Source organism: Talpa occidentalis, unplaced genomic scaffold (assembly GCF_014898055.3).
Source record: "Talpa occidentalis isolate TD23 unplaced genomic scaffold, MPIMG_talOcc4v2.1 talOcc4.17, whole genome shotgun sequence".
Lineage (NCBI taxonomy): Eukaryota > Metazoa > Chordata > Mammalia > Eulipotyphla > Talpidae > Talpa > Talpa occidentalis.
The window spans coordinates 6,150,647-6,176,837 of NW_023601754.1; the positions used below are offsets into that span (position 1 = coordinate 6,150,647).

At 58.8% G+C, this 26,191-nt stretch overlaps 1 protein-coding gene across 1 annotated transcript; it reads right to left on the reverse strand.

Moving 5' to 3' along the window:
- Positions 1–14,402: 14,402 nt before the first annotated feature.
- On the reverse strand, positions 14,403–23,743 carry CDH16 (cadherin 16). The gene is made up of 18 exons (XM_037515836.2): positions 23,627–23,743; positions 22,667–22,724; positions 22,338–22,421; positions 21,793–21,948; positions 21,585–21,723; positions 21,077–21,235; positions 20,163–20,359; positions 19,456–19,578; positions 19,094–19,244; positions 18,637–18,852; positions 18,478–18,554; positions 18,204–18,392; positions 17,852–18,093; positions 17,157–17,290; positions 16,209–16,451; positions 15,968–16,075; positions 15,552–15,668; positions 14,403–14,791 (listed from the first exon to the last, which is right to left on the reverse strand). The coding sequence occupies exons 2-18, from the start codon at positions 22,709–22,711 to the stop codon at positions 14,694–14,696; spliced, it is 2,478 nt and encodes an 825-aa protein (XP_037371733.1). The 5' UTR covers positions 22,712–22,724; positions 23,627–23,743; the 3' UTR covers positions 14,403–14,693.
- Between the last annotated feature and the right edge of the window lie 2,448 nt (positions 23,744–26,191).

Consider the following 26,191-nt stretch of genomic DNA (forward strand, 5'->3'; position numbering starts at 1 on the left):
ATGAAACTTGTTTTCTTTTGGCTTGGATTCTATTCTTTTTTTTTTTTTAGGTCCTTAGGTTAGGAGGTTTTGTTCTACCACCATTATCTGGCCATGGAAAATTCTAGGCTGTTCAAGAGTCCACTCAAAAGAGAAGTTATCTCTGCAAGTTTTTGGTGACTGCTGACCACACAAAGTCCTTGTTTGGTGTTAACCCTGTGTAGGGGGACTTGAAAAGAAAGAAAAGGTAGTGAAGGCCTTTGTTGTAAGCATGCAAGTTCTGCTGGGATTTCTTATTTTTTAGCTGAACTTGTAAAACCAGTTTCTGTGCTTATTTTTTTTAAAAAAGGTTTATTTATTTATACAAGAACTGGGGTACAGGCCAGATGTGCAGGAGGGTGAGAGGATTCACCAGAGCCAAAGCGGGGAACAGAACAGGCAGACTGACGAAATACACTGCTGAGGGGAGCAGTGTGCAAGACAGGACAGGTCTGCTGCGCCATGTGGGACCCTTGCCGGAATCGAACCGGCGCTGCAGAGGCTGCAGACAGCTTCACAGCACTGCACTCAACCCCCTGCACCACCAGGGGAGGCCCTTCTGTGCTCATCTTAAATGCAATATGGGAGGCAGCTACCTAGAGAAGACCCTCCTACATCCCACCAACTGAACTATATAGCTCATTGCCTTGGGTGTTACAGGGGCCTGGACTGGGTGCTCCCTAAAAGGCAAATACAACTATTACATCATTAGTACTTTACCGTGGGCTGGTTAGTTGAGCTGGATCTTAAGGAGGAGCAAATTTGGGGGAGGGAAGCGTAAAAATGGTGTGTGTGGGGTCTGGGAAGTTTCAAGAGGAGCTATTACCCTCTTTTTGACATGATACAACAGGCCCCTGAGTTGAAAAAAACCTGTGACACCACAGTAGAGTTAGATTTGAACCTAGTCCGCAGCCTACACACTTGTCTCAACACTGGGCTTTCAGAAATGGATAATAATGCATGAAAAATCTTTCATTGCACAATTTTGGCCCAGGGTGGGTGGGGATGAGGCGGAGAAGTAGGTGGTGCTGAAAAGAAACTAGAAGGCATTTTTGGTTTTTGGTCATTGCTGAGAATAAACTAGAAAGTTGTGCTAACTCTTTTGAAATGCCTTTGGCTATTATAAGTCAAGCTAGATACACTTAACATAGACTTTCCAATATCCCATCATTTGGAACATCATAAAAACAGGAATAACAAGAGTTACATTTAAAAAGTTGAGCTCTGTTTTTTCATTTCTTGTTTGTTTGTTTGTTTTTTTAAATTTTATTTATTTTATCTTTTTCATCTTTTTAAAATTTTTTTTTAAAGGATCCAATCTTTTTTTTTTTTTTAAAGATTTATTTTTTTATTTCTACAATAGCTGGGGTATAGGCCAGAGGCACAGGAGGGTGAGAGGATTCACCAGAGACAGTGGGGAGCAAAACAGGGAGAGGGACCGAAATACACTGCTGAGGGGAGCAGTGGCGAGACAGGAGAGATCTGCGGCGCCGTGAGGGGAATCTCCCTGGCCTGCCGGGAATCAAACCCACGCTGCAGAGGCTGCGGACAGCTTCACAGTGCTGTGTTCAACATACTGCGCCACTGGAGAGGCCCCATTTTTTCATCTTTATCGCTTTCTTCTTAAAAATTATTTTGAGCTCTTTCGTTAGAAGGGGAAAAATTAAACTTATACTGTTCCTTTCACCCCTAGACCTTTTCCCATTTTACTTAAGATTGGTAAATGCTCTTAAGCGGCTCCCAGCCTGGTGACGGCTCCCTCTGGGATGGGTGAACCTTCACAACTGCTGTGGACCCATGCGTCTGCTCCTTTGGCCCCAGACCTTTTCTGTCCCACAGGGGAAGTCTCCTGGCTGGGAGGAGCAAGGGAAGATGTAGGACCAGAGTTTCTGTTCTGACCTCAGCTGGCAAAGGACTACATAGGCCAAGACAGTTTACTTAGCTGCACCTTCTGGAAAAGTGACTTGTGAGTGACTTTCCAAGTCTGTCCCATCTCAGATCTTAATCCTTCCTGTCCTTCCGGGATTCTGGAAGGCCCTCTCTTGCCCAACCCCATTCCCCCTGAAGCAGATGAACAGAGGAGTGTCTGTCACAAGCCGCTGCTTTGTCCATGCCACAACCCTGCAAGCTCGGGCCAGGCATGCAGAGCTGTTCAGAGGGCCCCATACAGCCAGGGGCTGAGGAGCTCCTGACACTGGGCATGATGGGGACTGGAAAGGGCCAGTCTGAGGCAAGGAGCCGGGGTGGGGGTGGGGGGAGAGGGGAGGCAGAGGGGTGAAGCACATGAGTTAATTCAGCCCAGTGGATCTGAGCACAGGCATTGTGAGCACAGGGGTGAGAGTTGCAACGAAGGTTGGGAGTGGGGAGTAGCCAGATATGGCTGGGAGGGCCTGGAGGAGTCCCTCTGGAGATCTCCGGGGCTGGGGAATGAGTGGGGCCAGCAGTGACCTAAGAAAGGATGGGGGGCCTGGCTTGCTCTTCATCAGCCTGCAGGTGGGGTGGAGGTAGTGCGGACAGTCGAACCTCAACCCCCCGCTTTCCCTGCGGAGTTTGGACCTTGTGCTGCTGCGCATTTGTCCCTGTTTCCCTCCTTCCCACCCCATCCCTGACTGTGACTGTAGAATGGATGTGGATGGACGGATGGATGGATGTGGATGGACGGATGACTAAGGGGGGAGCAGGTGGAGAGGAAGCAGCAAGAGAGAGGCTAGAGAAGTAGAAGGAAACTGAGTGGTGGCATGGAAGCAAGGAGGGGGCTGGAGGGTGTCCAGTGCCAGAAAAGACCCTGGGTGAGGAGGGATGACAATGAGCAATTAGCTGGGAAAGGACCACGACGGAAAGGTGGGGGCATTCGGTATTCTCACCTGGGACTCAGGACACAGGGCAGGCCTGGGTGGTGAGGTGGAGGTGAGGACTTGCCTCTGAGAGCAGAGGTTTTGACTGAGTGGCTGGAACGACGCTCTGCGGCAAAGCAGCGCAGGGGGTGAGAGAACTGGGAAATGTCATCAACAGCCCATGTGTTCGTCGGCTTGTGGGGGGAGAGGCGCCATGTGTCCACTTGGGGTGTCAGGGCTGACCCTGCACTGGCCTTTGGCGTGGAAGAAGGGAGGAGCTGGGTCTCTTCCCTAGTCCTAAGGATGGCATGATGGAAACACCGGTGGGGAGCCCTGGACCCGCCGTGCCCTTGGCGGGGGATTCTGCAGTGAGACGCCGCGGGGCCTCTAGGTGTCGCCCTCGGGCCATGTTACTGCAGATGCAGCAAAGGGTTCCGGAGGGAGGTTTGAGGCCCTGAGGCTCACCCCCAGCTGGAGCAGGGTCTCCCCCTCAATAAGCCTTTCAACAAGCCTCAGCAGAGCCTGGATGTGCCTGGGGTGGGAGCAAGTGTGTAGGGCGGGGGAAGTACCCTGTCCTGTGGTCACTCAACCCTGCCCTGAGGAGAGGGGGCTACTGGGTTCCAAGAGAGCCTTGGCAGAGCCAGGTAGGGGGCTGCAGGTGGTGGGGGAGGGAGGGTGGCTGCCACCTTTTCCAGTCTCCCCCGGTGTGGGTATTCCGCTCCGCAGACAGCCCCACACCTCTGAACCTGTCTCCCAAGCACCTCAGCTCCCTGCAACCAGTCCCAAGCACCTCAGCTCCCTGCAACCACTCTCCTAGCAGCTCCTGGTCTCCCCACCCCCATTTCAGCCCAAAGAATGATCCAAGCCACCTTTATACTCCCCCCCCCCATAAGAGCTGCCCCATCTGGTGGCCAACTCCACCCAGTACACACCCGCCAGTGACCTTGGTCAGACTCAAATCTGGCCATATCACTCCTTTGCTCCAAACCTTTCGTGGCTCCCAATTACCCTTGACTTGCCCCCTCAAGCTCCTCCCCAAGGTGTGGGCACGACAGTCACACGGGGATGGAAGAGTGAGACAAGAGAACGAGCTCTCTGCTTTTCTCCCCAAGCTGAAGTCACCCCTTCCAAGAGTCCACTAGGGGAGGCCACACTGACCGCCTTGCTGCCCTGCCTCTTCCTCTCCTGTCATCTAGAGGAAGTCAGTGTCCACCATGTGCATCCAGTTGTTTTTTTTATCAAACAGAAGCCACAATTGCTTCAACTAGCTCCCCCCCTCACCGGCCTTTGTTTTTCCCTCGGGGAAGGGGCAAGGGAAGTTGTGACTGAACTATTTAAAGCAAATCCCAGACCTCACATCATGTCCATCATGATCCTTCCAGAAGCACCCCTGAAAGAATTGCTATTTTCCTATGTCACCACAATGCTGTTATCATGGAAGGATTTGAAATGGGGTCAGCAAAGGGACAGCAGATGCAAGTCTTAATGACTGATGAGTCTAATTGGTGGCCTCGTTATGCTATTTGCTCTACTTTTGTGTATATTTAACATTTTTTATTTTTAAAATACTTTAATGACACACCCACTCTTGCCCCATCACCCTCCCCTGCTTTTCTTTTTTAAATGGCGAAAAAAATTATATTTAGAATTAGCCAGTGGGCCTCCCTGGTGGTGCAGCGGGTTGAGCACAGCGCTGTGAAGCTGTCCACAGCCTCTGCAGTGTGGGTTCAATCCCGGCCGGCCGGGGAGGGTCCCACAGGCACAGCAGACCTCTCCTGTCTCGCCCGCTGCTCCCCTCAGCAGTGTATTTCGTCAGTCTGCCTGTTCTGCTCCCTGCTCTGTCTCTGGTGAATCCTCTCACCCTCCCGCGCCTCTGGCCTGTACCCCAGCTCTTGTATAAAAATAAATAATTTTAAAAAAATATATATAGAATTAGCCAGCTGGACTCAGTTTAGATGATCCCAGTTTTGTAGACAACATCTAAAACATCACAGTCAGGAGCCAGTGAAACATTTGCCTTCTCTCCACCAGGTGTGATCGGGTTTTGGACCTTGGCCATGTCAACGTCATAGAGTTTCTTCACAGCCTGTTTGAGCTGGTGCTTGTTGGCCTTGAGGTCCACAGTGAACACAAGTGTGCTGTTGCCTTCTGTCTTCTTCATGGCTGACCAGTGGTCAGAGGGAACTTGATGACAGCACAGTGGTCAAGCTTGTTTCTCCCGGGAGCGCTCTTCGGTGGATATTTGAATATTTGCCTCCAGAGTTGCAGTGTCTTGGGCCTCCAGAAAATGGGCGAAGTGGCTGTGGATGCTGTTAGGCCCTGTTTTCTTGGCTCTCAAAGCTTTTGCCTTGGCCTTGGCTTGGGAGGGACAGGGGCTTCCTCCTTTACTTTTGGCGCCATCTTCATGAAAAGGCCTCCCCTGCTTTTTAAGAATCCAGGGAAATGCCCCGTATTCTTTATGATGCGCAAGGCTAAGGGTGAACTGAGCCTGGCCCACAGCTCTTCAGCCTCATCTCCTGCCGCCCCCACCCCACCATCTGCTTCCTGTGGGGCGTTCATGGGCTCACTGGGCATGGCAGCTCATTACCATTTGTGACAATAAACCAGGTCACCTTTGTGAAGATAAACTGTGCCCAGGTGTGTGATGAGCTATTATAAGTGTTCTCTTATTTAGTCCTCAATCAACCCTAACAGACGAGTGTTAGCAGTACACTTTACAGATGATGAAACTGAGCCCAGAGAGGCAAAATGCTGTGCCCAAGGTCACAAAACTAGTAATGGCAGAACAGAGTTTCAAACTCTGATGCCTGACTCTAAAGCTTCTCCCTAGCTTTCTCACTAGTGCTAAATGATGGTGCAATTCTGCTGAATATCTCTTCGCTTGATTTGAAAAAAAGCTCCATCTGCTCCCCAAGAGCCTGGCAGGAAAGGGTGCGCTCTTGGCCCATAGAAACTTTCTAGCAGAAGCTGGAGGAGCACTTGCAAGGTGTAAATCAGATGGACTGTGGCTGGTCTCTGCTCATAGCTGGATTGAAACACAGAACAGACCCCGTGTGTGGCTTTTCCCTGTGTCCCCAGTCAGCCTGGACTGCCTATGGGTTGGGAGAGCAAGAGCAGGTGGCAGATAGGGGGGTACCTGCCTTCAGCCTGCAAGAGGATCCCACAGATCATAGCCTGCCCCACCCCCCTGACCCTATGGCCCTGGACAGGTCTCTGAGCCCCCTCTATAGCCTCAGTCTGATGCCTCTGGCTTGGAGGAGGGCACAGAACTCCTCTGTGACACAGCGAAACCTGCTGTCTGACCCAGAATTCATCAGAGAGAGAGAGGATCAGCCGGGCGACTGTACAAGGGGGTTTGAACAAACATGGTCATGGACTGGTGTTGGTAAGAAAGAGAAACTGGACACCACTGGCATGTCCTTCCTCTAGGCATTGGGCAGAGATTCCTGTGCATCCATCCTGGTGGACTTTAAAAGCGAAAGTGAAAAAAAGTGATGGTGGAAGATATTATATGACAGAAAAGTGCTAGAAGTAAATACTGTTGGGGGTGGGGTGGGAAAACAGATCACAAACTTAAATGTATAGGGTGACCCTGATTTGAAATCCTGCTCCCAGCCCTGGCACAGCCCTCCACCCGCTCCCTCGTGACCTAGCCCATTGGCCAGGGGCCTGCCATGGGGGAGGGGCCGCGACTATATTGGGAAGGGAATGAGATCATCCAGAGGCTGGCTGATTTAGAGCTGGGTAACTTTTTCCACCCGTGTGCCTCTCAGAGGCTTCTGCGCGGCTCATAAACTTTGGTGCCAGCCTGCAGGGTGGAGGAGGGCCAAGATCCCCCTCCTGAGAGGTGGAGATGGTCACTGAAGCTGGGTAGCAAGGCTGAAGCTGTTATAAAATGGCAGCGTGGGTCTGGGGTGCCCAGGGCCTAGCTCGGGACCCTGTGATTATGAACTTTGCTCCCAGCAGATCTGTATGTCCTGACACTCCCCAGGGACCGGTGTGGGCACAACATGCATTTTGTGGGTACCAGACTATCCCAGAGGGCAGCTACTGTGTGGTGAGGGGAGCTGGGGTCCCGTGGGCCCAGTTCTAAAATTGCTGTTTTTCAGTCTGGCCTTCCCCGGAGAGGGAAACCCCATTTATGGCCAAATCCAGAGAAATCCCTGAATGACAGGAAGGCCAACAATGGAGGGGAGACGCCTGGCTAGGTGAGGGACGGGGTCCAGTTATAGCTCAACCAGTATCTGAGTTGAGTTCAAACTCTGGCCCCAATGTGCATGAGGCTCCCTCACACCCGTGCCCCAGCCTCGAAGAGGTGTCCCTGGCGAAAATGCTAGAGCATGTTGGATGGAAGAAAGAGAGGGTGCCAGAAGGGAGGGGGTTCAGGAGAGGAGCAGCTATGTGCCCCAGCACTGTCCTGTGTCAGGGCCTTGAGGGTCCTCAGATCCCACAGTAAACAAGAGAACATGGGGTGGGGCACCCTAACCTGGGCTTTGTAGGCAAGGAACAGGAACTGGGCAGAACCAGAAGGAGCTGGAGCGTTCCCTCCTTAGCCAGGCCCTGAGCAGCAGGGCCTGAAGTGGAATTCTCCAGCTGGATGGAGTTGTTCCTGGAAAATCCCCACCAGTCCTTCCAGAAACGTGCTTTGGTGCCTGATTCTGGCTCCTTCCGATGGGAACGGAAGCGGCCTCACAACGAATGAGCTACTCAGGGACCATCCTTGCCCTCTGGACTCCTGGGCCTGGATTCACACACGTGTTGAGCACTGTGCGTCAGTGTCACCGAGTTCTCTCAGCCATCCTGAGAGGCAGGGATCAGGGTCCTCATTCGAAAAGGAGGCTGATGTTCAGAGAAATCAAGTGATTTACCCAAGGTCACAGCTGAGTCAGGATCTCAGGCCCACCTGTCTGGGGCAGGCCAGCACATGGCTGCGGTCCCCCACTCTACTCAGGATCCTCCAAAGGGCAGGTCGAGCCCATTGCCTAAGGATGTCCTACTTGACATCCGGCTCAGTCCTACTTGACCAAGCCTGGGCCGGCCCGTGCCTGCTATTTTCAGAATAACCCTGGTGGTTCTGGGCACAGCTCGCTGGCCATCACCTGGGGCCTATTTTTGTCCTTCGGGTAAAAAGGAAGTCTCACCTTGTGCAGTAACCACTTAGGGGGAGGGTGGAACACGTGACCCCTGACCCCAGCTGACCTCTCTGCCCTGCTGGGAAATGACCCCAGTGGGGAAGGTGGGGCGGCCTGGCTCAGTTACGCTCCATTTCTCTCCCAGGCCAAATGCTTCCCAGCATCTGGCTTTTCTACCACATCTTTTCTCGGCAGGCCGCAGACTTCCCAATACCTGCTGTGACCAGGGAGCTGAGACATCTTCATTTGTCTTTATGATCCATTGCCAAATTTTCTACACCTAAATAGCCAGAAAATTCTTTCCCAGATCTAGCTGTGAAAACAAGCCCATTTCCTTAGGTTCTAGCTAGGGGTTATAGAAGGCAGGTGCAGGACCCATGTAGGAATCCAGCATCTAGAGCTCGACTTTCAGAATCTGGGGTCCTGGGATCCTATGGGGCCATGGTTGATGGCATGTGGGGAGATGACAGAAGCTGTGGACATACCGGACACTCTGAAAGTTCAAGTGCAATCTCAGTAGTCGTGGACCCCAAAGGTATTTTTTACAGGGGTGCCCCTGGGTTTGAAGACCAGAGATGCAAAGAGGGGCGTCCCAGCAAAGTCAAGGGGCATCTTTCTGCTGAAACCAGGTGAATATGTGTGTGTTTGGCTGTGGGGCTTGTTGTGACCTGAATTTAGCAACAGAAGATAAAAGCATTAGAAAAAGGACTGGAAGGAAACCTGATTAAAATGTATTTTTAGTACCATAACAACAAAACCAAAAGTGACCGTAGCCGTAAGGAAGGAAATAATAGAAGCTATTTCCATGTGTTTTGTGGGCCAATTACGTGGCAGTCGTGTGCTAAGTAAGGGCTTTGCTTCTGCTCTCAGTTAATCCTCCCAATGCTCTCCGCTCTGGGAGGCGGGGGCCGCAGCCTGCGTGCTGAGCGCTATCTGTGAGGTTGGTTTCTGCCAGGTCTGCAGTTTCCCTGGAGGTAGACGGAGGAGCCCTCAGGCCCAGGACTCAGGGGATGCTGTGTTCTCCCTGCCAGCAGCCCTGAGTGTGAGAGGTCACGGCTGGCCCCCTCAGGGATGCCTTTGGGGAGCCAGCCAGACCCACTGAGCTGACTCCAGCCTACTCCTTTAGGCGCTGGGACTCGAAATAGCGACTGCTCGAGAGCTGACAATCAAAGGGCAGCTAAAAAAAGTCCCCACAGTCTGGGCTCTGTCGCACACGGCTCGGAGGACCTATTTTGGGGGAGAGGGTGCCGACGTGCCAGTGGAAAATCCATGGGGTGGGAGTCTCCAAGGTGGGGGAACCATGTGCCTGCCTCCCTGCATCCTAGGCCCCCTACCCCTGAGTGTGCACGTAGACACACACACACACACACTTGCAGCCCTTAGCCTGCCTTCCTGACTGTGGGAACTTGTCATCCCGACAACAGCCCAGGAAAGGAATGAGCCAACCGAAGTTCAGAGAGGGCAAGCAACTTGCCCAAGATCACACAGCTAGGCGGTGGGCAGGGCAGTGGCCAGCATGGGCTCCTGTGGTTACAGCACAATGCTCTCTCCATGGAGGCAGCCCTGGTCTACGGCCTCACTGGAGAAACCAACACATTACCCTCTGGAGTGTGGCATACTCAGAGGTGCATTCTGGGTTGGAATGGATAGGACGCTAAGCAGGACTTGAGGACCATGTGGGAAGAAATAACCATTGGAAACCCCCAGAGCAGTTCTGATGGGACCTTGCCTGGCTGTAGGAAAGGCAGCTGGCATGGGGCCTTATACTGAATCAGCCCAATCCTCCATCTTGTCCCTGTGACCACCTCACTACCCCCTGCCACGGGGCCCCCACAGCCTGGCAGCCTCCGCCAAGTTTCCAGAGAATGTGTCAGATAAGGCGCTGGTGCTCATGACTCCCTCCCACCCAGCCACTATCTCTGACCTTACCACCACCGCCCAGTGGTAAGAATAGCAACAGCCGCAGTGAGTGGGCACACACACGGGACAACACCAGGCAGGCAGCTCTGGCCCTCAGACTGAGGACAGGTCTCCAGGCCCCTCTCCCCATCAGTTCCAGCCCCATCCCGCCCTGCCCCACCCCCATGTGGCTAGAAGTCCCACACCTTATGGTACAGCGCCAAGGCTAGCCTCTGCCCCTGCGGCCTCAGCAGAGGGGGTCTGGAGGGAGCACACCGCCTGTTGGTCCTAGCCTGGGGTCTCAGAAGCTGTGCGACGGGGAGCTCAGTGCCATCCATGTCTGGGTTAATAAACAGGGAGAGGACACAGCACCCCCAAAGCATGGGAGACAGGCAGCCAGGCCACTCCTGGAGCAAGAACCCCTCGCTGCTTTGCCCACTGCAGCCCAACGCAGCTCCTGAATGCCACTGTGAACTCTGACCTTTGACATCCTTGTCAGTGGGGTGTGGAGACGGCGAGGGGAGGGTGTGGGCGTCCGGGAGCTGACAACGGGGCGTGTTGTGGCTGAGTCCCGCCTGTGAGTCTCTCTGGGACACTCCCGTGGCTTTGCTTCGCGGTGTCGCACGAGTGTGCGAGGGCGGCTGCATCCCCCTGAGGGAAGAGGCGTTGTCATGGAAGCCACAGCGAGCGTCACTGTCACTGTGACACTGGAAGGGGGTAGATCTAAGGAGCCTTGTGTCTGAGTTCTGAGTCACCATGACACCTGAGGGGGCTGGGGAGCCAGTCGGTGCCCTCTGCGGGTCTCGGGCCTGACTCACAGCGTGCTCAGACCAGGCCCCAGGCCCGTCCCCCCGCTCTCCTCATCTCCCTCCTGTTCTGGGCAACTCTTCTCCTGGACTCTCGAGCCTCCTTCTTGTTTCCCCTGTGACGCCCCCAGTGGTGTGTGTGCGTAGCGGGGGGGCATGGGGTGCTGGGGGAGAGAGGAAGGGACGGGCTCCGGTGAGCTCCCTGCACACCACACGTGACAAAGGTGCCACACAGACCAGGCTTTGACGTTCAGTTTCACGCCCACAACCACACACATGCACACACGCACGCCAAAGGTGGAGTGACCGGGCTGACAAGGGCCCCCAAGGGTCCCCAAGCTCCATCTCCCTACGCTAGTCCTGCCAGGCAGGCCCCCCAACTCCTGTAAGCCTTTGGGGGTTCCCCCCATCTGAGACCCTCTAGTTGGGGACAGGCCGTCCCGCAGCAGCAGGACCTCTGGAGAGACAGGGGAAGGCCCCGAGGCCCGAGCTAGAGTCCTGGGCTGGGTTCAGCTGGGTGTGGGTGGGGGTCTCTGAGGTCCCAAGACTGTTTTAGTCTTTGTGAGGGAGGGCCAGGCTGACCTCGGGGCCTCTTGCTTCGAAAGCCTTCATCGCTGTGGCTGGAAAAAGTTTAAAAATACCCTCATGTTTACATTCTTTCCGAGCCCGCCTCCTGATCCTCAGTGCTGGGTCCCTTTGATCTGGCCCCATGCCTCTGGAAGGGTCCTGGGAGGGGGGGAGCGCGAGCCCCCTACTGAGGCAGACCCTGAGATTCCCCCCAGCTCCAGAGCAGCAGGAATCCCAGGAGACCCCTGGGTGTCGCAGAACTGAAGAGCACCTGGAGCTGGCTAGGAGCCAGGACGAGAGGTGGGTGTCTCCCCCAGGGTCACCCAGCAAGGCCAGTTGGGCCCAAGGCTGGGGTCCCTCTCCCTACTCCTTCCCCAAGCCTAGGCCTCACGGGCCCTGGGGAGGAGCTGAGCGTGTGGCCCTGGGCATCTGTGCTGAGTCTTCCCCGCACCTCATGGACCAGGTTAAAGTCACACGTCTTGGGCCTCTGCTGTGTGCCTGGCGCTGCGCTGACCGTGTTTTGCAAGGATTATCCCGTGTGGTTCAGCGACTCCACTTTATTGTATCTTATTTTCTCCACTTTTCCCGAGAGCAGCTCCACCGTGGTGACATGCGTTTTATCGGTGAGAGAGGCTCAGAGAGGTGAAGCGACTTGCCTGGTGACACACAGCAAGGATGAGTCGGCGCACGGACCGCATGTTCTTCTACCCACGTTGAGCCAGCTATCCCCACCCTGCCCTGTGGGGCCTAGCCCTGCTGCAGCGTGAGGGCATCTCACTGGCAGGAATCTTCACAAACACCCATTGACCGCACTGCCAAGCCCAGGGACCAGTGTCAGCTTCCTGTTTCTCTCCCGCGGTGACCCAGCAGAAGCCGCACCCCTGCACAACCTCACTCTCCTCTGTGGAAGGGGCTGAGGAGCACAGAACAGGTTCCCATCCACAGATGCTCAAGGAAACAGCCTTGCTCCTGGGGCTTGTGGACGTCGTTGTCAGTCCCAGCAGCGACACAGTCAGAGTGGTCTGGGGCTTGAAGAGCAAGGAAGAGGCCTCAGACAGGGGCAGATGCTTGAGTTACCCTGGTGCCCTGTACCCACCCTTTGTTGGTGGCCCCCCTCCCTGCTCACCAACCCATGTACACCCCCTCGCCCACCAGCTTGCCCATACCTTCCGCTCAGCCACTGTGGCGCCAGGAAGGCACAGAGCAGGATCTCTGTGATCCGCACAGACGGGTGCAGGAGAGTCCTGGAGCCCTCGGTGGCTTTTCAGGCTTTTATTGAGCCTTTTACCAGGAACCGGGGGGCCGGGGGCCCGGGAGGGTGGCAGGCCGCTCAGCCCCCGGAGAATCTTCACTCTTTCTGGGCTCTCTGGCGTTCTCTCGTGGTCTCTGCTCCTCCTTGGCTGCTCTGCTGGTTCTGCTCTCGTTCTCCCGGTTCCGTTCCCGTGACACCACCCTTAAAAGCCCAGTCTCAGCCCAGGTGCACCCACCTACGCCTGCCCGCGCCTTGCCCCAGGTGCCCGCCATCAGGCTTGCAGGAAGGGCGGCAGGGATCCATCATTAATGCTAAGGCGGGAGTGCGGAAACGTCTCAAACTTTCTCACCCGCCCATCTACCCACCCTTCCACTCAGCCACCACCTCCCTGTCTCTCTTGCTCTCCAGAGCAAGGGCCCAGGGAGCAGGGTGAGGCCCGGGCTCCAGCTGGATGGACTTGGGAAACTCCCTCCACCTCTTTGCAAGTCACTGTCCCCACTTTACCAGAAGTAGCTGGCCTGGGTGGTGACTAAGGCCCTTCTGGGGGATCTCTTGGGAGCAGAGACCAGCTAAAGGCCATGGACACTTGTGCAGAGGTAACACGACAGTTCCATCTGATTCCAAGACTCTCGGCTGCAGCCCTTGGCCTCCCTGACCTTTAAGACCCTCCACTGCAGAATCCTGCTCTTGCGAGTTGATGGGAAGGTTAGATGAGGAGCTGCCTTCCCTCCGGGAACTTTCTAGCTCTTTGACCCTGAAGAAGTTGGAGTGGGTGCAGGATCCTGGGAGAGGGGCAGGATCCCAGCTTGGACTAGGGTAGTTGGCAGAGCCTTGGGGGCTGGGGCTGAAGGTAGGGGTCGGGTGGGAGGGAAGTAGAAGAGGGAGGAGGGAGAGGGTCTGGGCCCAGGATGTCTTGGACCAACCTCAGAGTCCATCCCTCAGCTGAGAATCGTGGCTGAGTTTCCCAGGTCAGCCAGGATGCCCGCCCTGTCTCTCTTGGTGAGGTTTGGCCCCCATCCCGCAGAATCTGCCAGGAGTGGAGAGATTATCTCCTAAAAATAGGGTCTGGGCCCCACTGAGGTTATTTTTTTCCCTTCCCCGTGATTTACCTTCATCGGTTCAGGGCGCTTGGGACAGCAAGTCCCACCCTGGCTCCCCAGAGACCACTGGGCGGAGGCTGTGGGGGAATCAGCATGCACCTGGGATCAGTCGGGGTCAGGAACTGGAGGTCAGTCAGGAGGTATAGTTGGGGCTCAGCAGGGCCCCAAGGCCATGGCTTAATCTTAGGCCAGGGAAGGGGTTCACGTGGGCAGGGTTAACTCCAGGGTGAGCCTCAGGGATTCCTGTCCCACCCAAAGGTGCTCATCGGAGTGATCCCCTCTTCTCTGACTTTCTGCAGGCCCCCCTGCTCTCACCAGTTTCTCCATGGCACCCGAAGATGTCATGGGGCTACCCTGGGGCAAAGATGTATCCCCAGCCTCAGCTTTCCCAGTCCGGCCCCATGACACCCTCACGCTTCCAGGGCAGACCCTCCTGGGCAGGGGCCTCCGCCAGGCCCAGTGCTGGAGACTCACACACAGGGACGTGAGGGTGCGCCCACACAAGCACAGGACAGGAGAAGCTGTCAGGTGTTCTCTCAGGTCAGGATGTCCAGGAAGACACAGAATGACATGTCCAAGGACGCCCTCCTCGACACCACCCAGACGCTTAATCCAGCAGGGCCTCTGAACGTCCGTGGAGACGACCCGCCCTGCTCTAGCCTCACGCTCTCACCTAGAGCCCGTATGATGCTCCCTCTCTTTCCCACGGGGACCCCAGGCTTCTCCCTCAACCTCCCCAGACCCTTCCCGTTGCAGCAAGAAATGGGGGCGGGAGGAAGGGCAGGTGGGCACAGAGAACGCACACGCACGCACATGCTCGGACATCGGCACAGCAGCCCGCCGGGCCCTCCTGGCTCTCCGAGCCTTTATTGTTGGACAGACATGCCGCCATTCGAGGAACTCCCTCAGGCAACCCATAAAAAAGTTAGCGTCCAGGCCCTGCAGACCTGTCTGGCAATGGTGTGTCCATGCCCGCACAGGAGGGCGCTTCTGCTCTGGCCTGCCCCCCGTGGGTCTGCAGTGCTGGGCTTTCTCCCAACAGCTTCAGGTGGAGGCTGAGGTCCCTGCGCTGGCGCCTGGACCATTCAAACCCCTGCCTTTAGGGGCAGGCTGTCCATTGGCTGGTCTAGGTCCTTCTTCCTCACCAGACTCAAGTGGGTGAAGATGAGGATGAGCAAGAAGCCTGAGGGACCCGAGAGAGATGGATCAGCCAGCAGGAGGGGCCCTGGGACTTCTCCAGCCTCAGGAAATTTCCTAGACAGCATCCCCGAGGCTGGCTGGGTGCGACTCTGGTCCTCGGGCCTGAAGAAGCCTGACTGACTTGCCCAGCCCTCCCCAGGTCCCCGCCCCCTGGAGGCTGCCCCAGAGCATCCCAAACCCCAAAACCCCCTACTCTGGAGAACAGTTTGATTGTGGGGTGAGGGGCGGTGAGTGGGGGGTTGTCATCGGAGATCAGAGAGTTGTTCCTACACACCCTGGAGAAAGCTGGTCCATTGTAGCTCTGCGTTCACCAGCAAAGAAAACCAGGGGAAATATTAGGGGGCTCACAAATTATAAAGGGATGCAAAGAAATAAATAATGAAGGAATTAGGCTGTCATGATCCTGCACGAGTCACTTAGCTTCTCTGAGGCTCAGTGACATCATCTGGAAAATGGGGAGATGTCAGGATTTGCTGCTCAGGCTTACGGGGAAGATGCAACACCACTATCCTCTGCTGGGCACAGGGTGTACTCAGTAGGGGGGGTGACAATGTGACAGTGAGTGCTGTTATCAGCGGCCAGGATGATGATGATTATGACAGCAGGAGGCAAGAGCATAATGACTAAGGCAGTTGGGGAGGGGGACCCCTTCTTTAGTCCTCAGGACAGGGTCGCTGTTTATCCAGAGGCTGCGGTGCCAACACCCCTCCGCCTCCCCCATGCGGGAGCCCAGCCTCCATTACCTATCACTATCAGGGTGCCCACGAGGGTGCCCACCGCCGCCAGCTTCGTGGGCATGCCCTTCATGCGGCCCACCTTGCGCATGCACTGCCCATCCATGTTGCAGCGACACACAATCACTGGGGGGAGGGGACAGGGGAGGAAGGTCAGGGCCTCGGGGAGCCCAGTCCAGTCCAGCCGGCTGGTACGGGTGCTTCTCTGCACGTGCGTGTATTCATGTTTGGGGGAGGCAGGGTGCGTGTCCCTCCGCGCATGGGCCTGCAGGCACTCCGGTCTGTGTTTTCGGCCGTGATGTGCAGGTGTGCACAGGCGTGTGCTGCCCGTGTGAGCCCGTCGACACCGGTGCCCGGTCCCTCCCTCTGCGTCCCTCAGGAATTGCAGGCCACCGAGCTCGGCTGCACCTGAGCCCTGCTCTCACCTCGGACCTGGAGCTGCCACATCCGGGCATCGTGGCTGACAACCACGGGGATTATATGCTCACGCGGCTCCACCCAGTGCAGGGCCAGGGTGAGGTAGGCATGGGAACCTGTTGGGACCGTCAGCGACAACCAGTCACTAGGCTAGAGAGTCCTCTGGGGCCTGCTTCCCGCAGGTCCAGCGCCACCCCACCATCCAAGGGCCACCCCGCTTGGCCACAGCCTTCTCCACTGCTGACAGACCGTTGAGAGCCCAGAGGCGCCAGTCCCGCTGCACCGTGGGGTTGGGACCAAGGGCGAAGCTGTAGGGCCCGTGCCTGCCAGACGGGTCGGGGTCTTTGCTGGGCCCGCTGACAACCACGCCGTGGTCCTGGCGGGGTGTGCAGAGGTGTTGCGTGGGCACAAGCGTGGGCGTCAGGGCTGAGGCAGAAGGGGCCTTCACAAAGTGGATCACAAGGGTCACGGAGGTGCTCGGCATCAGCTCATCTGCAGAGAAGGCATCAGCCATCAGCCTCACCCCTGACCCCTGCGCTTCCTGCTTCTCTCTAGGCCGCCATCACCCCGCAGTGGTCTCCCTCACAAGGCACTGTGCCCCTTCACCGTCTAAAGAGTGGCCCTGGGCCTGTCTGGGTGCCAAGCTGTCCTCAGCCCCCCCGCCATCACCCCGCCGTGCCTGCCGCAGACAGCCGGGGCAGCCGGGACCTGGTTGGAAATAGCCTGACTGTATGCCCTGAAATGCCCGCACCACGGGACTGCCCGGTCCCTGGGACCCGCCCCCTGGCAGCCCCGCGCCGGCCAGCGCCCAGTGCCGTCAGCGAGGCAGCAGAGCCCGCTGCACCTGCCTCCCTGCCCACTCAGGTTACCTCCTGGCACGCCTGCCTGGCATAGCCCCAGCCCTCCCTCCGCCTGCCAGCCCCATCCCCTCTACTCCTGCCCGTGCCTAAGGCCAACACCCTGAGAGCACCCGGGGGTGCAGGGGCAGGGGCTGCAAGTGTTACACTAGGTGGGTGGTCTGAGAGGGCAGGCAGGGTCCAGCCTTTCTTACAGGGAGACCCCAAATCCAGCCGCCATCCCTCCCTTCTGCCGGGGGCTTAGTGGACGCCAGCAAGGGCCTCGGGGAGGAAGCCTGTCCTGCCCTCTGTCTGTCTGGGGCTTGCTGGCCCTCTGGGGGCCCACACTGCCTGGCCATACCTTCTTTCCGGGCCTCCACGAGCACCGTGTACCTGTCCCCGGGCCGGGCGCCCTGCAGGGGCCGGGCCGTGTGCACCTTCCCCGAGACGTCCTCAATGGAGAGCCAGCCCTTTGAGTCATTGACCAGGGAGAACCTGAGGCCCAAAGAAAATGCAGGCTGGAGGCACCGGGCTCGTATGTAGGCTGCTGCCCAGAGACCCCCCCGGGCCCCCCGGGCCATGTGAACTGCTCAAGTGCCACATCCTCTGGTGACAGGGTGGCAGCGTGCCTGGGGTCCAGTCTCTCCAGCCTCGGGGGCTTGTTGGGACAGAGCTTGCACCAGGGACACTAGAACAGGGGACAGATCGTGAGAGGCGGGGGGCCTGATTCAACTCCTTGTTCTCTATCATCCCCACAAAGGGGCGGGAAGAGGGCCAGAGCCTGGAAACAGCCCGTGGGTGCTGCAGTCTGGGTGAGGGCAGGTTTGAGTCCAGGCCAGCCAGGACAGCGCGGGAGACATCACCTGAACTCTCATGGGGAGCAAATCCCCCTCTCTGTGCCCTGCTGGCTCCCCAGCCCTGAGCCCATCCCCACCAGGAGTCACAACCTTGGCATTAGCCTCAGTTTGAGGACTATTCCAGGCCCCTCTGAGGCTCTGGGGTCATCAGTGGGGAGCAGGGGAGACCCAGCCCAGGTAAGGTGGGTTTCTGGCTCACCTGAGAGAACCGCTCATCGGGCCAGCAGGCTGGATGGTCAGCAGCAGGGAGCCGGCTGGGGTGCTGACAGGGACGCTGGCTTTATAGCTCTGCTGGTCCAGCTCGGGGCCAGGGACCACCCTCTCCACCAGAACAGTCACCGTGGCCGTGGCTCCGGGGCCTGGGCCTGGCCCCGCTGGCTCCGCTGCGCTCAGCACCACCACCACCAGCGTGTGACTCGGAGCTGCCTCGTAGCTGAGTTTCTGGAACCAGTGGGGCCTGGGTCACTGTGGGGGCCGGGGTGTGGTACACATGTGCAAGCGTGAGTGTGTGTGTGTGTGAAGGTCCGCCCTTCCCACCCCCAGCCCCTCACCTTGAGGAGTCGGAGTTGGACCTGGTTGGAATCTGGCTTCCAGTCCAAGCCAAAGGTCCCGTCTGCATTCCCCGCCTCGATGGCAAAGCGCATGAGGCGAAAGGCAGGGTCAAGGTCAGCATCAGTGGCCATGAGTGTGGCCACCAGCATCCCAGGCTCTGCATCCTCAGGGAGGCTTATGGGCTCAACCTGGCAAGATGGAAAGGGCCCGTGAGCCCCAAATCAATGTCCTTCCAAGGTCTCCTCCCTTTCCAAGGTCTCTGTTCCTGCTTACCTGGGAAGTGGTAAACTCGGGGGCATGGTCATTGATGTCCAAGATGGTGACAGTGACCGCACAGGTACTGCTGAGGCCTGAGGCAGGAGAGGGCATACTGGGGAGTCCAGGACAGGCACAGAGGGCGCAGAGGGCCCCTATCCCCATGAGGGCACTTACCGCCCTCCGCTCCTCCTAGGTCAGTGGCCAGCACCTGGAGCAGGAAATCCTGGCCGGCTCGGAGTGGGGCAGCCCCCAGGGTCACACTGCCGGAGGCAGAGTCTAGCTCGAAAGCCCCCTCCTCAGGCTCAGGGCTCAGCAGCCGATACACAACCTGAGAATGGGGGGAACCAGGGGCATCTGCGTCTTCTGCCAACAGGCTGGTTACCTTGGTGCCTGCAAGACAGCACCCACCTGCTGGGACCTGAGGTCTTGGCTCACGCTTTCCTCCCTCAGGCTGTGCTGGACCGACGCTGAGCTCGTGTGTGTGTGTGTGTGTGTGTGTGCGCACGCGCGTGTGTGTGTTTTGTTGGGGGGTGTGGACATTAATAGGAGGGCCTGAGACTGAGCCCATCTCAGAGAAGAGCAAGACTGGATGGCTCACAGGGATGTCACCCCACCCCCTGACAAAGCCCACCTGGGGGACTGAGCTCAGGAATGCCGACTGGGGGGTTCACGGGGGGGCAGACAGGTGCGTTGTCGTTCTCATCCATCACCACCACATGCAGCTCCAGAGGTTCCGTGTAGTCCTCGCCTCGGGTGTTCTGCGCCCGCACCTGGAGCAGGTACTGTGGTGGGCAGTGGGGGGGGGGCCTCAGATGAAGGTTGGGTCCACTCCAGCCTGGGCTGGGTCTGGCTGCCCTCCTGGTAGCCAACTCCAGTTCTTTGGGGAGCTCTTCCACCGCCTCAGCGTCTATGGGGGATATAACATCCCCCAAAGCCAACAAGACAGTGCCCAAGCACCCCAAGTTTGCCCCCACAGCTCCCCCCTCACCTCACCTCAGCCTGGGCTTCTCGGTCCAGCTCCCCGGTCACATAGAGCGTCCCCTCTGCATCCACATGGAAGGGCCCAGGGGGCTGGGTCTCCAGGTGGTAATGTACATTCCCCCCACTCCAGCGTACCTGGGGGGAAGACACGACACAAGGACACCCCAGAATGGAGTTCACGTCGGCCCTTATGTCTCAACTACTCTTGGGTGGGGAGCTTGGGCCCTGACTAGGGAGCGACCCCAGGCAAGTTGCTGTCTCCCCTGAAATCCAGGTAGGGTCCTTCGGTTTGGGACACTTGTTTCGGCCACTCCACGGTGGCCTTGCTGACCCAGGCCGCAGTGCCCGAACGGTGAGATTGTTTCATTCTCTGCCCTCCCGGGCTGGGCCTGACCCAGGGCGTTCCTCGAGGAGGCCTGAGACATTCCCGGCCTGGGCGACAATCCCCATGGCAGCAAGGAGGTGGCAGCTGTTCTCCCCAGGAAGACTTGGGCAAGCTGAGAAGGTCAGGGGAGAGCAGGTAAGGAGTCAGGGCCTGGGCCCGGGGCTGGAATGCCCACTCCATCGGGGGAACTTCTGGGGACAGTGGTAGGAGGCGCACAGCTAGGGGAGGAGCAGGGTTCAAGCTGGGCCCCGGGGCCACCCTCGCAAATCTCTATACACTCAGGGCCAGCCCCACCAGTCGTGGGGCGACAGCGGTCACTGATGGCCACGCTCACCTGGGAAATGTTGTGCGGGTACAGGACTTTGAGATTCTCTGCCAAGTGCACAGGATCCAGGGCCCCCCAGGTGCTCTCTACCACTGAGACGTCGATGACGGTTGTGGTCTGGTAGCCCGAGACTTGGTCACCCATGTCCTTGACCTGTGCCAACAGCTGGTAGGGCCCCTCTGGGGCTTGGTGCAGGCTGGCGCTCCCTAGAAGGTTGAGAGGTGGCGGGCAGCAAGGGACCAGGGCATTCTTCGCAGGGAGGCACCAAACAAAATCAAGCCTGTGGCAGGTGTGTGGGATACTCTCTTGGTCAGGAAATGAGGGGGGCTTTCAGCATCATTGTGAGCATCCCCTCAAGATGCAATAGCTTGCAAAGCCACTTGTTATTGTCCTGATTTATCCACATGAGGAGTGATTGATGGACTGGATGGGTGGGTGACTGGCACGGGGGAAGGGCACGTGGGTAGATGAGGGCATGATGGATTGAATAAAGGGGTGCTTGGGAGGGGGCTGCAGACGGGTGGGGATTTGAGCGCGTGCATGGATTTGGACCACATGTGTCGCCGGGTGGAGGTTGTGAGGGGCCGCTGATGGTGAGTGGGTGTGGGACTGACTTCTCTTTCCATCCCCAGGCCCTGCCTCTGCTCTGAACTCCCAGCTCCAGGTCTCTGTCGTGGCCAGGTGCAAGATCTCCCAGCACCTGTCTGGGCTACAACCCCTCAGGGCTCTCCTACCCTGGCCCCGGGGTTCTGCCTCCCCGCACGGCTCCCGCCCGGCCTTCTGCCTAGCAAGCCTCCCCCCTAGAATGCTCTTTCTTCTTCCTCTGTCTCTCAAGCTTCCACCCACCCTTCTCTGGCCGCTCGGAGGCCGCGGTCTCCCGCAGATCTCCCTCCCCGCCTCCCCGCACACCCGGCCAGGCTCACCCTCGGGGCTCAGGGCCAGGGCCCCCAGCCGCGGCTCCAGCTGGAACATGTGAGGGGAAGGCTGGGCTGGGGCCTGGTGCAGGATGTGGAATCGAAGATCCGAGTTGGGCGAGCCGGGTTCATCCCCATCTGAGGCCTCCAGGAAGAGGAAAGGGACGCCTGGAGGGTGCGGCGAGGACACGCTAAGGGGCGGCAGGGCTGAGAGAGGCTCCCGGGCCCCTTATCTCTCCCAGCCCTTCCGTCCCCCCAACACCGTGTCTGCGCGCCGGCGGGGAGCCGTGGGGTTTCATCCCACTTCGCTGACGGGCAGACCGAGGCGCTCAGGAGTGGACGGGACGCGCCTAAAGGCGCTTGGGTGGCCGGGGGCAGGGGGCGCAGAAACGCGAGGCTGCGGGATGGACTCTGGCCGCCCTGGCCCTCGGCCACCTCTCGGGCCCTCTCTGGGTTCTCTGGCTCCCCGGAAGCGCCCACCCGACCTGGCTGTGAGCCGGCCGCCCCGGGCACTCACCCGGCCTCGTGCCCCGGCCCAGCTGGACTCTGTAGAGCGCCTGCGCGAAACGCGGCACCTGGTCATTCTCGTCCTTCACGCGCACGCGCACGGGCTGCGGGCCCCACAGGACGCGCCCGTCCTCGGTCTCCAGGGTGACCTGGCAGGGAGGGGAGTCAGCGCCCCGCCCTGCCTTGGCTGCTCACACCTGCCCCGCGCCCTGGCGTACCTGGAGCTGGTAGTCCGCCTGCTCTTCTCGGTCCAGGGCCCGGGTCGCCAGCAGGAAGCCAGACTCTGCATCCACGGCAAAGGGGCCCTCAGATGCCCCCTCTGAACTTCCTGAGAGCACAACGCGCCCCTCGGCCTTCTCAGGGGGCAGTGGCAGCTGGTGGGCGAGAACAGAGATGAGGGAGCGGAGTCCGGGCCTGGGGGGTGCTCCCTCTACCCAGTGGCTCCTGAGACTCAGAGAGGGCAAGCACTTGCCCGAGGTCGCCCAGCCAGCAGCAGGACTAAGATTCAAAGTCAGAGCTCTCTCCCCCGGACTGGGTGCCCCCCAATACTCCCCCCTTTCTTTCTGGAGCTTGAAATTCATAATTCACCCAAATTTCACGCTTTCCTTAAAAGTCTGCTTGCCTGAGATTGAAATCTCATTCATCATGCACACTGCGATGTCCTCTCTGGGGAGCAGCTTGCAAGGAAGCCGGGGCAAGAGAGAGAAAGGAGAGCGGGGGAGGAGCCGCAGCAGTTGGGGGAGAGGGAGAGGCGAGGGTTCACCTTGGCCAGGTACAAAGGGAAGTCGCCGCCGTAGTTCTCCGGGACTTCCACGAGCAGCGCTGCAGGCTGGGCCTGGAGGAGAGCCTGTGGGAGAGTCTGGCTCTGTCACTGGGCACTGGGGGCCTGACAGAGAAGGGGTGTTGCTGCCCTTCCCTGGGCCTGGATGTGCCTTCACCCCACCACCCTCTGACATCTGAGCCCATCACAGGCCTGCACTCAGCTCTCACCTGGTGCCCTTCAGCTACTCCTGGCATGGCCCAGGTAGAGGGGGACAGGAGTGCTAACCCCTAAGGCCGGGATCTGAGGAAAAGGAGCAGGGCCCGGCTCACCTGGGGGAGGGAGAGGCAGAGCAGCCACCACCAGGCTGGGACCATGGTCAGGACAGGCCTACGGGACAGGGTGGTAAGGATCTGGCTTAGATCCGTGGGCTGGAGGCCCCTCCCAGCCCCCTCTCCCTGGAAAGCATTCCCCCCCTTGTCCAGGAAGAGGAGGGGGGTTCCCCAAGTCCCATGGGGGTACAACATCCCGCCTTCTTTAGCAGAACCCCTGCCCCCTGGCCACTGTGGGGCAGGCCAGGCGTCCCTCTTGCCTTCTGTGCTGCCCTTGCAACTCTCAGACCTGCCCTCCCCGCCGCCTGGACATTGCCCCCGCCCACTCCCACCCTGCGTCCTGCCCGAGCCGCTCCGCACACAGCCAGACTGGCCTCCTCCTCCCCGCAGGCAGGCTCCCCATCATCTGCGGAGCCGTGTCCAGCTCCTCAGCCAGGCCCCCAGGCCCCCTGAGGCCCCCAGGCCAGCCGCCCTGCTTCTCGCCTCTCCGTAGCTCCCCATGAGCGTTTCATTTCCACCCTTTTATTTGCCTCCCCAGCCTCCCCAGCTCGCAGATCCCAAAGTGGCTATTTCCCAGCAGACCCCCCAAATCCCCAAAGTTTGAAGCCATAAAGACCCTGGCAACTCTGAGGGTCCCCGCCTGCATTGCGGCAAGGCCGGGAGGGCAGGGCGTGACCAAGGTCACGGGAGTCTCCACTGCAGAATCCTCCAGGAACAGAGGCTGCTGGTTCAAAGGCTCCAGGACGGTGCCACCTCCCGCTGCCACCCTCAGAGTCCCTGAGGGAGGAACCCTGCCCTCCCCTTGGTGGCATTTGCCACCACTTGGCAGCAGCTGATGAAACGGACAACCCCTCCAAAAACGACTCCGCCAGTTCTTCCCTGGACGACGGGAGGACAGGGCCGCAGTTCTCACTCCCCTGCTCCCACCACCCCCACTCTGCCCACCCTCTGTCCGCTCACCCTCTGGTGCCTAAGGCTGGCTCCCTGGTCCAGCCGCCGGGGAAGAGCTCCTTCTCCAGGGAGCGCTGTCCGGGCCAGGCCAGGCCAGGAAGGAGGGCAGGACGGATACTTGCTCAGGAGTGGAAAACACCCCTGGGCCCACAGCAGCAGGCCTGGCCCCGCCCAGCCCCCCAAGTTACTCATTGACTTTGGGAAGCTGGGCACTGCTCAGCATCCGTGACTGCCAGCCCCAGGAGGTGGGGGAGTCGCCGAGCTGGCATGTCTCCCCACCCCCCACAGCCCAGTGCATTTTCCTGGGCCCCTCTAGGCTTGAGGACTTTTCCTGTGACTCCAGACTCCATCCCACCGGTACCCCACCAGCCAGGTCGGCGGCTTCGCCTTGGCCCCCTCCGTTCCTTCTGTCTGGAATGCCGCCCCCTTCCCTTCCCGCCCTGGGAGCACCTGCTCAGACTGTCGACCTCGGCTCACAGCCCCTCTCCAGGAAGCTTTCCCTGGGGTCCCGGCCCGGCTCTGCTCGGGGTTCTCTGGGAGTTATTTCCACCCTGCGCCCCCGCCCCGCGCCAGGTGCTCCCTCTGCCAAGACAGAGAAGACACCAGAGTGTCAGCGTCTGCCTTTTCCATCAGGCCGCGAGGCCGGGGCAGGACTCAGACTCAGCGGTGGCCTGGCCCTCGCCTGGCAGCTCCCGACCGGCCGGGGGAACTGAAACAAGCGGACGGAGCTGCGCGCCATGGACACAAGAGCAGTGCGCGCCCTACCCTGGGCACTGCGGGGCTCCAGACCCCCCAGCAGTGGGAGCAGCGGGAAGGGGGACAGTGGCCAGTGAGAACCCCGCGGCTCCTGAAGTGCTTCCACGGGGCCCTGTCCGGCCACAGGACTGTCTAGGCCCGAGAAGGAAAGCTCAGGTGACCTTGAGGGCTGACCCGGGGCCCCTCCCCCAGTGAGGCAGCCAAGTGGAGCAGAGAGAAGCTTCCAGGGCTGAGCAATCTGAGATGAGGGGGAGGGTGGGAAGGACCAGGGGCCCTGGCCTCTAGTCCCTCCTTGTTCTCGGAGCTTCCCGTGGTGTCCCCTGAGTCCTGCCCATCGCACGTCTGGCTGGTTTCTCTCAGGCTGGAAGCTGGGCTGGGATCCCTCAGCTGCCCCCAAACTTGTGTCACACACTGAGGACCTGCCTGGAGGTCAGATACCCTAGAGCCCCGCAGTGTGGCGGTTTGAAGGGGCCTCTCACGTGTTAAGCTCCCACTACGTGCCTGGTACTGCACTAAGCACACACTTCATTCTTCCACCCACTCCCTTCTGAAGGGGACATCGTCCCACGTCACACGTCGGGGTGCAGAAACGCTGAGTGGCTTCCCCAGGTCATACAGGCAGGCAGTGTGCAGAGCCTGGTAGGCCTGGCTGCTTTTTCAGGCTTTGGGGCCTTCACCTGCTCTGAGAAAACATGACCTCTGCATGCCTTGAAGTGTGTTGGGGCATGGGAATGGGGAGCAGCAATGGGCGGGGGCCACTGACATTGCCCTGGGGGCGTGTGGGTTAGCCAGAGGGGCCCCCACCCTGAAGAGCAACTCCCAAGCCTCCTTCTGTGATCGAACCACCATCGAACCACAGCGATCAGTGTTCCTCTACCCAAGTGTGAGCTACCCCAGGGGTCTGTGAAACAAAAAACTGACCCAGTGAAGGAATATATGCACCCTGACCTGGAACTTTCTCCGAAACTGTTCCCAGTCTTGCCCCGGGCTGTCCACAGGCTCTGGAGACACGCAGACCCACACGCCAGGTCCCCTTCCACCCGGTCACCTCGCCAAGTGCTTGTTTTCCACTTGCCCAGTGCAGGTGTTTGTTCCTGAAATGATGTAGGTACAGGCCCTGCAGACACGTGTGCCCAGAAGGGGGCCCCTCCCCAGGTGCGGGCGGCGGGCCATGGGACACCTCTGGCTGTCAGTGCACAGCACACTTGCCCACATCAAGGCAAGGCCTCTCATTTTGGCCAGGGCGGGTTCCAGGGACTGTTTCCACCGAGGCCACATTAGCCAAGCTGAGCATGGGAAGCCCTGGCCTGGACCTTCTCAGAGGAGAAAACACACGCCTCCTTCCCCAGCGGGGGCACCTCAGAAGTTTCCCACAGACAACCCACCTCAGTGGCCCTCCAGTTCCCCAGGAGGCAGCAGGGCAGAGACACCAGCCAGGGAGCCAGGCCCAGGGTTCTGATCTGACCATGAGCTCTGGGGCAGGGCATGATCCCTTGGGCAGCCTCAGTTTCTCTTATGTACTCTGGGGTGAACCCCCTCTCAGCAGGATTATACCAGGTCCCAGTGAGGAGAGGAATCTAGGTAACAGTGGGGGAGGGGGGCCGTCTTCTCTCTCTTACTTGGCCCAGCCCACACCTGCTCCCCCCACCCCAAGCTGGCTGCATCCAAAATCAAAGCCAACACTAAAACGGGGCAGTGAGTAGGATCCCTCAACTTTGGGAACTCTTCCTAGAACCCCTCCCAGCTCCCCCACCTGCCCCCCAACCCCCACACACACACCATGGGAGGAAACAGAGTCGGCAGCCCTGACCTATCAGG